We start from the raw sequence: 15756 nt of genomic DNA, 5'->3' as shown, positions 1-15756 counted from the left end.
AAAGGCGACAGGGCTGTCTTTATCCTGGAAGGAAAGACTTCCTGAGCTAGTTTCTGCTTAGAAAGGAAAATGCGAGGCTTGAATTTTGCGCTGCTGGCGTTTTGTCCAGGTAGTTCACCACGTTCACAGCAGAGAACTACATTTCCCATCATACACCGCTTTCATCGGGCCTTAGAGAGGGTCCTGCACGTGGGACTACTTTAGCCACCAACTGAGTGCCTGTTTGGAAACATGACTAGTTTCCATGGCCTAACCCTTTCGCAGACAGTAAGGCCGATTCTTTCCCTCTGCGACGACGTCTCCGCTCTGACCACTTCCCGCTTTATGACAGCACTTTGGGGTTGGCTCTCGCAAGTGGGGGCATGGTGTCAGGCGCCTGCGTTAGAGACCTGGCTGGGGGGTCCTGACGGAGCGGGGCTCACGGCGCGGCTAAGGTTGGGGCTAGCCTGGCAGCTCTCGAGACTCCCGGCGGCGACACGACAGCGGCGGCCCGGGCGCGCGCGTGAGAGAGGGGCGGGGCGTCGCCTCCCCCGTGGGCCGCAGGAAATATGAGCAGCAAAGAAGGTGACGCCGGGGTCGCGCTTGGCGGTAGCGCCAGAGGTTCCCCCGCCCCCGGGGTCACGCCGTAGCTGCTGTTCCCGGGGATGGGAAGGCCCCGGCGGGCCCCTCCCTTCCCCCGCTGCGCTGTGACTCCCTCCCGCGGGGCAGGCAACAGCCTGCGCCCCCCTCTGCTCCCCGGCCCGCGAAGGTCTCGCCCCCACCCCCCGGGTTCGCGCTGGCGGGAGGCGGGCGGCCAGTGTTTAGCAAAGGCCTCTTCCCGCTCAGCCCCTGCGGGCGTCTGGTTTCAGCAGAGCTGCACGGGAGAGAGCTAAGCGCTGTGGCCAGTGCCCGGAGCCCCGGGTCCCCATCCCGGCGCCTGGGCAGCCCACCAGGGCACAGCGCGGTGCGGGGCACCGGGCTGCCTCCCGCGAAAAAGAAGCGGCGAAACAGCTTGTTAAAGGGAGGAAACCTTCAGAGAGCGCAAAGAAGCAACTCGGGGGTACGAACACCTCCCCTGCCCTTTGCACTCACCTGCGCTGCTGCTGTGTAGACGCTTCCGCTCGGCCCGTCGCCTTTTGGTCTCTTTCATTCCCCAAGCTGAGGCCCCAGGGCTTGTCTGCCCGCGCCTGGCGCTGCTCTCCTGGTAGAGTTATAGCGGTGCAGCTCCCCAGCTGTGGCCACAGTTGTAAATGTGCTTATCCTATTAAAGCTAATGGGGGCACTAACCTAGAGTGGTGCATCTGCATCATGCCTAGGGGCCATACCTGCATAAATATGTCAGGAAAAAAATCCCACCCCCTAACTGTCGTAGTTATACCAATACAAAATCTGTGTTTAGACCAGGGCTTAGAAGAGGGTGGTGTTTGTGCTGGTGACTTAATTTTTCATAGTGCTGTGTGTCAGTATGCTTCCTGCCAGCTCCATTTTGGGCCAGGTATCCATACAAACCACTTCCATCACCTCCCTTCAACTGTGGAATGGAGTTAGAAGCTAAAAAAAACCCTTAAAATTCAATGAAATGTAATTTTTTAAAAAATATTCAGGTTGTGGGTTTACTTTGTGTGGTAGGTAGATTTAACCATCCCTTTTATGGATTGCCTGTGGTTTTCCTGTAGCTGGTGGTGGGTGATGTATCTGACATTCAGAGTAGAGCAGAGAGCTTCGATCCCTGTGTAACGGGTTTAGTCACAGAGACCTCCTTGGGACTGTCACCTGATGTGCGGAAATTACCTCTGAGCCCGTTTTCTCTGCCAGCTTGGGACTTCCAGAACCCTGTCTTGTTGAGACAGACACGCTAGCCTGCTGCAACACAGACCCAGGGTCTGGACCACACCCTCAAAACTGCAGGCTTTAAGTGAAAACTACTTAGCAGGTTACCTGCCTCCAGCATCCAGCTCCCAGTGGCATCCAAGCCCCAGATAAATCCGTTTTACTCTGTATAAAGCTTATGCAGGGTAAATTCATAAATTGTATGCCCTCTATAACACTGATCGAGAGATGCACAGCTGTTTGCTCCTCCAGGTATTAATCACTTACTCTGAGTTTATTAATAAACAAAATCAATTTTATTAAGTATAAAAAGTAGGATTTAAGTGGTTTCAAGTAAAAGCAGACAGAACAAAGTAAGTCACCAAGCAAAATAAAACAAAACACGCAAGTCTAAGCCTAATACATTAAGAAACTGATTACAGGTAATATCTCACCCTCAGATGTTCCAATAAGCTCCTTTCACAGACTAGACTTCTTCCTAGTCTGGGCCCAATCCTTTCCCCTGGTACAGTCCTTGTTAGTTGGGTGGTAAGCAGGAGCTTTCTCATGACTGGCAGCCTTTGTCCTGCCCCACCCCCTTTTATAGCATTGGCCCAAGGCGGGCATCTTTTGTCTCTCTGGGTCCCCACTCCTTCTCCTAAATGGAAAAGTACCAGATTTAAGATGGATTCCAGTATCATGTGACTTGGTCACATGTCCTGTGAGACCCCAGCCTCCATTCTTCCTGGGCTGGCCCACACGTACACAGGAAGGTTTGCAAGTAAAACAGAGCCATTTACAGTTCATTGATTCTGAAGCACCCTTAATAGCTTCCACTTAATATGTTTACATCAGTAATACAAGTTTATATCTTATTCTCCTAACTCCAAACATAGAAATAATACATGCAAACAAATAGGATGAACACACTCAATAGATTATAAGCTTTGTAATGCTACCTTACAAGAGACCTTTTGCATAAAGAATATTCCAGTTACATCATAATCACATTCATAAGCATATTTTCATAAAGCATATGGAGTGCAACCTCACACCCTGCACTGTTGTAAAGGTCATATATGTGATCTTTTCAACTGTTGGAGAAAAAACAGAACCCTGAATTAATTTTCTGACAGGGATGTGAAGAAAATATTGATTTTCAATTTCCTTGTTTTGAAAATAACTATGTCCACATTCTGGTTTTGGTTTGGGATAATAAACAGTTAACTGAAACATTTAAAATCCTGTGTGTAACTTAAAATTGCTTTCTTTTTGAAAAATGAAAATTAACAAGACTAGACGCATGTATAAAGTTAAGTAGGTATATAAGTGTTTGTAGGATCTGGGCCTCAATCATTTAAATATAAAAATGAATATTTCTTACAAAAAGGAGGTAGGGAAAAGGAGGTACAAGTTAAAATGAAGATCTAGCAATGTGTGTTGTGCAGTAAGTGAATCCTAAATTGTGCTTTGTCTAAAGCATAGATGGTGGGAAGACAAGAGGAGCACATAGCACAGGAGTGGAAGTTAGTAGGAAAATACAAGTTAGAAGAATGGGTTTTGAGGAGGGATTTGAAAGAGAAGAATGAGGACATTTGGTGTGTTGGAAGAGGTATGTGGGTCCAGCTCTAGGGAGCAGCCCATGGGAAAACATCACATAGATAAGTGAGAGGGGAGACAATAAGAGTGGCTAGAGTACAGGGAGCTGATATGGGAAGCAACAGATGAAATTAATACACTGAACAATAATTGCCTTCTTAAATTGCTCCTTCTATTCTCCAAAGACCAAAGTTCTGTGGTGAAAGAGGTACAGTGAGACAGTGGTAATAATTTTACAATGATATGGTTCCACTCATTCTAAAGGATTTCAAAACACTTTACAAGGTATGGAATCAATCCTGCAACCTGCTCAGTCTCATCATATTTAGTGGGTTAAAGGTTTCCGGGATCAGGCCTTATATATATGTGTGTGTATATCTATATCTAGCTCTAGCTCTATGTCTCTATATAATATATATACGGACGCTCCTCGAATTTTGCGTAAGTCGGTAACGTATACCCGACAGTTATGCCAAAAAAAACCCCAAAACCCCACCTCCTATTTCTAGCTTCCGGAACTTTTTCCATAAGTGCGGATTTGCGTAAATCGGGTTTGCGTAATCCCGGGGGGGCATCTGTACATATATCTGTGTGTGTGTGCGCATGTGCGTGCCTAATTTTATTTATATAGAGGGAGAGAGAGAGAGATCTCTAAAAGTGACGGGGATCTTTTGGTGCCCCATCATGCTTCAATTGAAATCAAGAGCAAGCTTGCTATTGATTTCAATGGAAGAATAATGGAGTCCATAATGTTTACACAAAGCAACCAAGACTTCAGTTTTTATGTCTCTTACAGTATTCTTTACAGTAAACTGGATAGAGTTGAATTATAGTTACCTTGGAAGGATGATGAATCCGGTGGCACCTTAAAGACTAACAGATTTATTTGGGCATAAGCTTTCATGGGTAAAAAGCCCCACTTCTTCAGATTAAAGCTTATGCCCAAATAAATCTGTTAGTCTTTAAGGTGCCACCGGACTCCTTGTTGTTTTTGTGGATACAGACTAACACGGCTACCCCTCTGATACTTGGAAGGATGGATATAAACTATTCAACATTGGATATGTTAAAAAACACTCCTGAAATGAATGCCATGACATCTGGTCAAGCTGTTATAAAACTGGTACTCAATAATATTTAAATCTCACATTTTTTTCTGTGTGTTCTATTTATAGGATCGGGTGGGTTCAGAAAACGAAAGCATGACAATTTCCCACATGGTCAAAGAAAAGATGAAAAAAACAATGTTAATTCGTCTTCATCTTTGATGGTGTCTTTTAAGTGTAAGTAAAAGTTGAAAGTCCAGATCATAGCAATGTATACAATAAAAGTTAGTGGAAATAAAATATTTAGTGATGGGGTAATATGGAGCTGTCTATAGGCAAAATTAAAATCAGTGAGACTCTCTAAATTTGGGATGTGATCTATCGCTTTCTAAGCCAGCAGAGTGCTGTGGTAGAGAAGATGGGGTCACTTTTTAGTTAGGGGAAGAGTGAGACAGAGCACTTCTTGCTGATCACTAGGAATATGATTCTGTCATGGATCTCCGTGACTTCTGAGGCAGTGCTGGAGCCTTGTCCACTGGAACACTGCTGCCGGAGCAGCTGGCCAGGCCCAGAGCAGTGGCCCCCAGAACAGCTCCTGCCACCCCCGTATTTTTAGTAGAAGTCAGGGACAGGTTGCAGGCTTCTGTGAATTTTTGTTTATTGCCTATGACCTATCCCTGACTTACTAAAAATACCCATGACAGAATCTTAACCTTGCTCATCACCTTTGAAAGGAGAGCTTTGCTGCTCACAACTGACAGTTGTAGTTATTTGAGACTAGGGCTTGTTTACACGCAGAAGTTTTTTAACTAGTTTAGTTGTTAAACTAGTGCAAACCCATGTGTAGACATTTATTTTGGTTTGAGTGTCTTATTTTGATTTAGCCTTAAACCTGTTCCTAATTTAAACTAAATCAAAATAAGCTTGGTTTAAACCAAAATAAACTATCCAACCTTTTTGTCATAATGATAGACTTAGAAATGCAACCCAATAATAGGGCTTGTACCTTTGTCACTGATTTTTCTTTATGACTCTTCTTTAAGTGATTACACAGCGCTTTGCACTAGTTCAACTGCTTTTAAAAAAATCACCTTAAATTCACCTTTCTTATGTAGACACACCTTAGTACACCTGCAAGGTGGGTTTTGTAGGGGAAACTGACTTGATTAAAGCACACTGATATGATCCAGACCCCTGGTTTAATATCTCAACAAGGTTGCTCCACTTTTCTTTTAAGGGTTGAGTACTGTGAAGAGGGAAGAATCCAAGGATAATTGTGTGGGGTCGGGGAGTCCTTGCAACATGAAAAAAAGCTAGGAAACAGAAATTGGTGTGTGTAAATAAAACAATGGAAAATAATTGATCTGATCAAAAAGTTAAACCCATATCTTGGCATGATTTAAAATTATCTATTGGTAGAAGACTAATATAACTAAGATAAATAAGCTTTTGTAAAGTGAAGACTTCATTATTTGGAGCACATAGCTGCTATTAGAAAAGGTTTCTACTGATTGTCAGTAATTGATATTGTTGTTTTTCCAAAACTAGATATTTTGTATGTCTGTAAACAAATAAAAATTAACTTTGTGGTGCAGCTGTAGCATGATTATTAATGGTATCCGGTGTTATATGAAAATGAGTGATTAGAATTCTTCAAAAATAAATTCACATGAATGAAACTTTATATTTTGTTAATCTTTGTGTGCACTGTTAATTGTCTGATATTAAGGACCTCTAGTTTATCATGCTTTAAACCGTTCCCTTCCCTGAGGCCCCTATAATACCACTATGCAGGCATTAGTATGAATCTATAAATAAGGCTATGGTGAGATTTGCATTTAAAGAAGAGCAACAATCCGATTTCACACTTTAATAATTGACTATAGGTCTTGTCTAGACTGGGAAAATGCATCCTGTTAGGAAATGTGTTGATTAACATTTTGTAACTAGCACAGTGTTCAAAATTATTTTTCTTTTAGTGTGAACAGAGACAGTTGTGTTTAGAAACATGCTAACTGGTCGAACCACAGAGTTGCATGTATGTTTACACCGCAGCTGGGAGTGTGCTTCCCAGCACGAGTCGGCACACATGCTCTTGGTCTACTCAAGCTAGCGTGTTAAAATAGTTGGGGTTGGCATAGGTGGCAGTTCAGACTCCCTCCCAGATCCCCCAGGGATGTACTCGGGTGACTAGCCTGAGCTGCTGACCATGCTACCACTGGCTACACTGCTATTTTTAGCACACTGATTTGAACAGAGCTAGCATATCTGTCTACTGCTGGGAGGCATGCTCCCAGCTGCATTGTAGATATACCCTTAATTAACTTGTTTTCTGATATGTTTTCTCAGTATAGACAAAAGCCTTCCTCTCCAAATTAGGCACAATAATATTCAGAGAACAATTGCATTTTCTGTGTAATATTTTTAGTAAAATATTTACTAACCCTTGCAGGGGGAACATTTAAAAATTCTCCCTTTTTTTAAAAAGATGCCCTGTTATCAGATTTCTATTACTTTGGAATTGATTAACTTTGCCCTTTTGTTGTCCATTATATTTAATAAACATTAATCCCAATGCTGACCCTACACTATCTAACTTCTCTCCAATCTGAAGAATAGCTGTTCATCATGAATTTGTTACATCGAAAGAGGCACATATATTAGTATGTTTGACTGCCCTCTGCGGGATTGAATGTATGTATATGGTGGCAAGTTAGAGAGAATGTAAGAGCCCTAATACAAATGAATTGAGGAGAACTGTCAGAAAAAAGAGAGAAAGTAGAAGGTAAGGAAGAACGAGCAACAAAAGAAAGAAAGTGAGAACTGTAAATTTTTTCTTGATCACAGTCAAAACATTTTGAATGTTTCACAGGTAACTAAAATCCTTTAGGAATCATCATTATTTCTAAACAAACTGTTCACATAGACTCATAATACAGACATAACATGTATTCCCGATGTGTCTACCCTCCAAAGAGTGAGCGTGACGGGAGGAGGTGTTGAGACATGAGTGGAAACAGAGATTAACTAGTACAAACCCATTATAAGGGAGTAGCAGCTAATTAGTCATATAAGTTATGATGAAGCTAAACCAAACAAAGTCCTCCATTGTGGCAGCAGGATCAGGCCATAAATTAGTATATTAGGAATAAAAATGACTTTCCTTACTGCTTTTAAAATGTATTATTTATTGTATTTTCCCTGCTGTAACCTATAGTAAAGCATTGTAATTGTGTGACCTTCTGTATATAAAAAAATCTAAAACAAATGTGAAATAATGGAAGATTAAATGTTTCTGTTACACAAATAGTGTAGGAATAGAATACTTAATATTATTGTACTAGACTACACATGAGAATTGTTTTTGTGATCATCTGCATTCTGTTCTTAGCATTTCAACTGGAGCTTGATACAAGACATGATAAATATGAGAGGCTTGTGAAACTTAGTCGTGATATAACTATTGAAAGTAAAAGGACTATATTCCTACTTCACAGGATTACTAGGTGAGTCACAATATTAATTCCCATTTCCATGCTGACCCAGAAACTTGCTATTGCCTTGCAGAGTTTTCTCTATCTATGAGTAACAGATGCAATATTCTGTTGAGCTAGACATCAAGGAAGATAAACATAGGCTCAGTTCATTTCCCACAAGCTGTTGTGTTTTATTTCCTCTAAAAGGATATGTAAGCCAGTTGGCGCGTGCACCAATCGGGAAATTAAAAGTAAGGACCAGTCTCTAATTCATGTCAAATCCATTTCCTTAGAGATGGCTTTATTAACATAAAGAATATTCCAAAACAAGGCCAGAGTAACACGGAACACTTGGTAACAGCCAACAGAGACCTTTCCAGCAAGCTGGGAGGGGAAAGAACACACCCTTCTAGGTAGCTGCCTTTGAAATAACTTGCCCATTTCTTTTATAGTCCCACCCCAGATCACCCATGTGATGAGCCAGGAACCTGGGTTCTACTCAGAACCCCATACATGCTGGAACTTAAGGAGTGTCTATATACATAGCTGTAGGGTGCCTTGCATTTTGTGCCCTGATCATTGGAAGCAGTAGGTGCTGTGGGAGAACAATGGAAAAAGTTGAGGCTTGCCACAGCCTATTGTATAAAAGATTTACCTGGAGAATTACATACGTAATTTCAGACACTGGGCTTTGTCTGTATTCGTCTTTTTTCCCTAAAATTTCCCACTGTTGTTATCACCAGTGCAGCTCCACAATGGTAGCAACAGTGTAAATGCCATTGTAGGTAAGATGCTGGCAGCTGCCGTTTTTTACCCTTGATGCTGTCCAGACTTGCTTGGAGCAGAGGTAAACAACATGGTGGTTTATCATTCTAGTGGCCACTAGAGCCTTTGCTGCACTAGCGCTGCCTCTGTTGCTGCACAAAGAATAGCAACGTTGGAACTTTCAGGGGGGGAGAAGGCTTGTGTGTGTAGACTCAGCATAAGCTTTTAGATTCCTTTGCATCATGGAATCCTGTTTTGTAGAAGTGTACTAATGGTGGTTTGCCATACTGTGTCTGTACTTCCCTTCCCCTCTCTGTCTTAACTATTCAGTACAGAGCCCAGTTTCAGAATTCTAACCATATTTAAACATTTGTTCATAACCAAACTACAGTAAAAGCTTTTTTTATCCGTCCTGTTGGGGGAATAGAGGGGTACTGGTAAGTGAAAAATTTCGGTTAACTGAGAGGGAGTTTGGGTGTGGGAGCGGTCTTGGGACAGGGGATTGGTGCGTGAGAAGGATTTTGGGGTTCTGGATCCAGGGGGTGCTCACCTCGGGCAGCTCCCTACAAGCGGTGACCTGTCCCTGCTGTTCCAAGGTGGAGACGCGACTGCCCCTGCCCCGCCCCAAGCGCTGGCTCTGCAGCTCCGATTGGCCAGGAACCGCGGCCATTGGGAGCTGCGGGGTTGGCGCCTGTGGGCAGAGGCTGTGTGCAGAGCTGCCTATCTGTGCCTCTGCCTAAAACAGCAGGGACAGGTCACCGCTTGTGGGGAGCTGCCTGAGGTGAGCACTCCCTGGATCCGGCAGCCCAAAACCCCTCTCGCGCCCCTGCCCCAAGCCCTCTCCTGCACCCAAACCCCCTCCCTGAGCCCACACCCCAACCACCAGCCCCGCACCCCTTCCCACACTCTGACCTCCTCATGGCCATTCTTCCGCCTAGAAGCAGCAGGGACATATCTCTGCTTCCGGGAGCCACGCGGAGCCAGGTAGGGAGCCTGCCAGCCCTGCATCAACCAGACTACAAACCAGACATTCTATGAAGATTAGAAATGCCAATTTATAGAGCTTTTTGGTTGGTAGAGGGCTGGATAACACAGCTTTTACTGTATCCGCTAAATCCACAAAATAGTAATTTAAAAAGAGATGTCGTAAACCTATAATACTGTGTACATCGTCCGGGCTTTTTAAGTATAATAGATGAACTGTCCTTTAAATGCTGTATATAAAATCTAATGTAACGATAGTTGTGGATCAGATACTGTAGAGGGTTCCTTAGTGGCATATTTCATAAATACTGCCTAAAAACATTTATAAAGTAGATCCTTGTGCTATGTTAATCTAATGTATTGCAAAATGCTGTGGATTTTGTGTATGGGAGAGAAATCTTCTGCAGATTTTTCTAGCTATTTTGCATATTTATTTTGAGCCTTGTCATGAGGTTCCTCATTACTTCTGCTTTAGTCATAGTTAAAGCTACAGCCTGAAATAAGCAGCATGCTATTCAGACTGGGTTTGAATGGTTGATTATCTTAAGGGCAATTCTTTTTTGAATCTGCAATGGAGAACAAAGGTACCTACTTACACTAGATCAGAAAGATTCATTTTAAATTTGGCTCATTCCAAAATATTTAATTTTGACTGCACTAATTAAACAGAGGGTGGTTAGTAGAAGATAAAGTATGTAATTGAACTTTTTTTGATGTTCTAACAGCTGTCACTTCGTAATTTTATTTGTATTTTGTGTTCACAGTGATCCCAATGGGGAGGAAATACTAAATGAATCTGAGGCCAAATTAGAAGCCGTCAGACAGAAAATTAAGCAAGTAGCACAAGAACTGATAGGAGAAGACATGTATCAGTTCCACAGAGCCATCTCTCCAGGTAAGTCTACATTCAAATAGGATGGGCGCACACATTAGGTGCAGGTCCATTACTTCAGCAGTAATGCATTTGCTTACACCAGGGCTGAATTTGGCTCACCCTTTGAACTTTAAAACATAGATTGTGATTTTCCTCCTTTTGAAGATTAAAAAACATGCTCTTGGTTATATTTCATAACACTCAAATATGTAAACACATTGTATAGATATGAATATCAAGCACAAACTGTACTGTGTGCAACCATTCTAACTCCCCTCCTCCCCAGTCTGTTTCAACTTCTCTGTGTAAATGACAGTCTTTTTATAAACAGTTTCAAAGGTCATCTTAACATTTCAGCTACACTGATGGAAGCAATATGTTGAGTTTCCCCACAGTATTTTTATATCCTCTCACATGCAAAACAACTGTATTTAGGCACTGTTTGTGGCAGTAGTGATCAACAGAAACTCTCCGGCTGTAAGCATCACTTGGTCTTTAGTAGATGCATCAGTACTGTTCCACTCCTGGGTTTCCAGTCAGTGCACTCAGTCTCTTTCTTTTCTGTTGTTCAGAGTGTCTGGCTCCTCCCTAGACTCAATTTCCCAAATATGTGTACCTTTTCTCAGGTGCTCTGCAGGCCTGCGGCCAATATGGAAGCACCTCACCACCAATCCAACCATCCTACATTTTTCCAACTGTATTTGGAACCTTTGGAATTCAGTGTCCTGCTGGCCTGCTAAAGAGGCCATTACCTCAAAGACTTTCTTTACCCCTCCCCCCCCCCCCCCCCCCCCCCCAAAAAAAAAAAAAAAAAAAAGAAAAGAAACTATTCCTGCTGTTTCAACCTGTCTATGGTTCGGCAAAAAACTGTGGACCCCCCATTTTTCATTTGGGTGCTTGTATTGGTACTCTTACTTGAAAGTGTTTTTTTGAGTACCTAAGTTCCAGTTTGCTCAACTAAATCAGCAGTTCTCAAACTTCAGCAACCCGAGGACTCCCATTTTGATTTAAAAGTTTTCAGGGACCCCAAGCCTCCCCGCTCAGCCCTAGGCCCCGCACACACTCTACCCCTTCCCCCAAGGCCCCACTTCACCTCTTCCTGCCCCCTGCTCACTCCATCCCCCCCTTCCTCTGTCGCTTGCTCTACCCTACCCTCACTCACTTTCACCAGGCTGGGGCAGGAGTTGGGGTGCAGGAAGGGGTGCGGGCTCCGGGAGGGAGTTTGGGTGCAGGAGGGGCTGAGGGGTGTGAGAAAGGGTGAGGGGTGTGGGCAGCGCTTACCTCAGGCAGCTCCCAAAAGCAATCAGCACATCTCTCTGGCAGCGGCTCCTAGGTAGGGGGTGGGGCAAAGGGTCTCTGCCCACTGCCCCTGCCTGCAGGCACCACCCCACAGCTCCCATTAGCCGCAATTCCCAGCGAATGGGAGCTGCAGAGTTGGTGCTTGGGGCGGGGGCAGCACGCAGAGACCCCCTGACACCTCCCCCACCCCTCTCCGGGCTGCGGGGATGTGCTGGCCGCTTCCAGGAGTGGTGCAGAGCCAGGGCAGGCAGGGAGCCTGATCAGCGGGGCCCGCGGACCACAGTTTGAGAAACACTAGTCTAAATCTATAATTGGGTATTCTAATTTAGGGACCCGGGTATCTACGTTTGCAAATTAGGCTCAGATTCTGCAGTTGGGGGTTACTTTGTGTTTTTTACTAAATCTATTGGGGATCATTGCACAAGTTAGAGTCCCTGACTACACCATTTTATATAACATGGGTAAACATGTTAATTGTGGCCTTGCCCAGCATCACACTCAACCGGCTCTGATGTTTCTCCAATTTCTAGGGCTAAAAAAACATTTCTCATTGTCATTAACACTTCCAGATATGTGCATTAGAAGAAATAACAGGCAGAAGTGGTAGAGAGAGAAGGAGAAATTTGCTGAGATTTATTTAAAAAAATAAAAAATCTGAGATACTAACTACCAGTGTATTTGCACAACCTGAATGTTACTAACATCAGTTGCAATGCCTATTTTATTGCATCTCACGAGAAAAATCAGCCATTATACTTCTGTCTCTAGGCTTCTTGCTTGACAAGCTTTTTTTAAAGAAAATCTTGAGTAATTAATCAATACGTCAGGGTTCCTGTTGTCATTCTTTACTCAGGCAAAACTCATCTTGACGTCAATGAGAATTTAGTTTGAGTAATGAGTGTTGAAAAGGTGCCCCTGAATGGCTATAGTAGTTAGCAAACAAAAATCCCTATAGTTATGGTTGTTATATTATTCCCCCAGTTTATGAAACTATCTATAAGGGATGTAACTTGCAGCATTCAAGTTAGGGCTGTGGATGCATACTTATTCATGAATTTACAGCTCATTTGTCAATGTAATTCCAAACTATGGTTACACTTAAAATTCGTCCTTAACTTGGATCATCTGCACTGTGACAGCCAGACATCAGCAGTACACCATATTGCAGTCTTTCACTGAGTCAGGACTGTCACTGTTTCTTTACCAGTTATATATTTGTTTTAGTCCAATTAAAAAGTGAACGTGACTTTTAGTAGAAACTACGCATTGTGTATGTTTGTGTATCTTCATGCCACTTGTAGTTTAGTGTTCTGTGGAGCCAGAGACGATTAATTAGTGTTAAGAAAGTTTATAAATTGCTCTGTAGTGTTGCAGAGTAAATGCTCAAAGAAATTGTGAACAGTGTGAGTTGACTGTATTGTGAATATTTTTGTTTTTATTTGAAATCTTTATTTGGCTATGTAAGTTGCCTTTGCGTTAAGGTAGTGCTTAATTCATCAGTGAATCTTTAAATGCAGTTCTCGGGGGGTTATGACCTGGTATCAAGTACGAACAGAACAGTTTGAGGCCTGATAGAAACACAAACTTTGCCAGTAGAACCTATGAAACTCTTAGACTCCTTTTGGCTCACATTCCAAGCCTTGTTATAATCCCACATAGCTGGTGGTGTGCACAGCATTTATAGGCTCTGCTCCATACTGCTGTCAGTATTCATTCTAGGTGTAAAAGGACTGAGAAATTTCACTGAGCTCAGAATACTGGAAACCCCATAGCAGAGGCTCAGAAAGCAAGTGAGAAAACCTGACACCCTCTGGGACTGGGAGAATGCTCTGGGGGGAGGGAGGGAAGTGAATTGGTGTAGTTCATTTTAAAGAGACATCATCGCCAACTTGAAAAATCACATTTTTGTATGAAATGTCTGTAAACTTGCTATAATTACAAGTAGCACCTAAAGTCACTGTAACTGAAAGACAGGAATGAAAGTGGCAATTGACTATTGATTATTGTGCTTTAAATAATGTCATTCCAGTGACAGCACCCATGATAAAGCAACAGAGGGTCCTGTGGCACCTTTGAGACTAACAGAAGTATTGGGAGCATAAGCTTTCGTTAGTCTCAAAGGTGCCACAGGACCCTCTGTTGCTTTTTACAGATTCAGACTAACACGGCTACCCCTCTGATACTTGACACCCATGATAGTTTAATATTAAGATGTAATGGCAGGGGGCCAAGTGCTTTCTGTTCTGGATATATCAAAGGGGTTCTGGGCTATCCCTTTTCATCCTGAGTGTTGGTATAAATTTGCGTTCATGTTCCAGGGAGAACAGTTTATTGGATGAGGGTTCCTGAAGGGTACCATAATGCCAGAGTATTTTTCATGGACATGTGACAGAAGTGTTGGACAAGGTACAATGGAATGTAAATGTCACTGAATATGTAGATGACCTATTAATACATATGCAGAATTTTAAACACCACCTAGTAGTCTTGGATGAGGTGTTGATGGTATCAGGCAGGGCTAAAGATTAATGAAAGAAGTGCCCAGCTAGCACAGAATTCTGTAAATTTGTTAAGTATCATCTTTGATGCCAGGGGTATAAATCCAGTGGAGAGTGAAGCTGCCTAACTGATGTTACCTGTCTAAGATATTAAGGTACAAGCTAGCGGTGGGGCATCAGCTGTGGCATACGGTCTGATATATGAAGGAGAAACACTGATGTATGAAGGATTCTCCTTCCTGAAGAATGTGGATGGAATCTTGTTTATTTAGAAGGTGGTATATGAGAGAATGAGAGACAAAATCAAGAATCAGGACAGATGTGGTTTGTCGATAGATCCTCTTATTTTTAAAGGGGAAACCTAAAATGGGATTTGCCTTAATAGACCCAAAATCAGAAAGCAAAATTCAATATGCTGTATGTGGTACTCAATCTGCACGATATGCATAGTTAGCAATGTTTGCCTTAGGATTGGAAGAAACCCCAATTATACAGAAAGTCATTTTATTCACTCCTAGATTGGGTCTGTCAAGCCCTGGTAACCTGGCTTCATCGCTGGGAGACCCAGGACATGACCTCCACCAATGGGAAACCTCTAAAACATAACCTCATTATTGCAGTATATCGTCCACTTAGCCAAGCAAAGGGAAAATAAGCAAAGAAAATCAAGGTAAGAGCTCACAAGAAAGGTAATGGAGCAGCTTATTGGACTAGCATGGCTAACTAATTAGCTAAGTAGGCAGCATGGAGAAACCGTTTTGGGGGAAAACCTAAAGAAGAGGGCCAGGTACAGGCAGTAGTTAACCTCAAGGTGGAGCTTACAGATCATGGCCTGGTATAGTTACAAGAAACCAGTGAGGAAGTAAAACAGATTAAAGAGGCTATCTTGAGGGTAGGAGAGTTTAATAAAACAGAAGTGGAAGTGACTAAAGAAGTCTTAATCTTGATGAAAACTGGAGAAAATTGGGAATGGGTAATACCTGAATTACGTAGGATTAATTTTATGGTACTGGTTCACAATAAAGGAGGACATCAGGGAATCAATAAAACTAAGGAACTTATCAGATGAGATGGTAGTTAAATCAAGGCCGGAATGTAGAGCAGTATGTTAACTGTTTTCTTTGTGCAGCAGTGAATGCAGATAGAAAGGTAAAGAACTCCTGATTATCTTAAAGGCCATCGGGGCCACCACCTGTGATTCACATGGACTCTCACCCAATGACATGATTACAGGGTGGGCAGTGAGATTACCAAAAATCTGGTTTAGTCCAGTTCCTTATGAGCTTCAGCCCCTGGTTCTAACAGATAAGTGGGTTGAAAATCTAGCAAAGACCATGGTGTCAGTTCATCGAAATGTAGCATTCAGTCTGGGGGATACTAAGAAGAGAATGGATAAATATTTTAATAGAACTCAGCAGACAATGGAG

General features: G+C 42.7%; 1 protein-coding gene across 1 annotated transcript in view; it reads left to right on the top strand.

Moving 5' to 3' along the window:
• The first annotated feature begins 399 nt into the window (after positions 1-399).
• The window catches only part of TSNAX (translin associated factor X), a 39844-nt gene continuing 24487 nt past the window's right edge, over positions 400-15756 (top strand). Inside the window, exons 1-4 of the mRNA XM_034765115.1 lie at positions 400-564; positions 4563-4670; positions 7825-7939; positions 10423-10553. Coding sequence (XP_034621006.1) covers positions 549-564; positions 4563-4670; positions 7825-7939; positions 10423-10553 — 370 coding nt within the window. The 5' untranslated portion in view covers positions 400-548. The remainder of the gene's footprint in view (positions 565-4562; positions 4671-7824; positions 7940-10422; positions 10554-15756) is intronic.

This window comes from Trachemys scripta, chromosome 3 (assembly GCF_013100865.1).
Source record: "Trachemys scripta elegans isolate TJP31775 chromosome 3, CAS_Tse_1.0, whole genome shotgun sequence".
Taxonomy (NCBI): Eukaryota; Metazoa; Chordata; order Testudines; family Emydidae; genus Trachemys; species Trachemys scripta.
The sequence above is the reverse complement of the archived record's forward strand: the minus strand, read 5'-3'. Positions and strand labels throughout refer to the sequence as shown.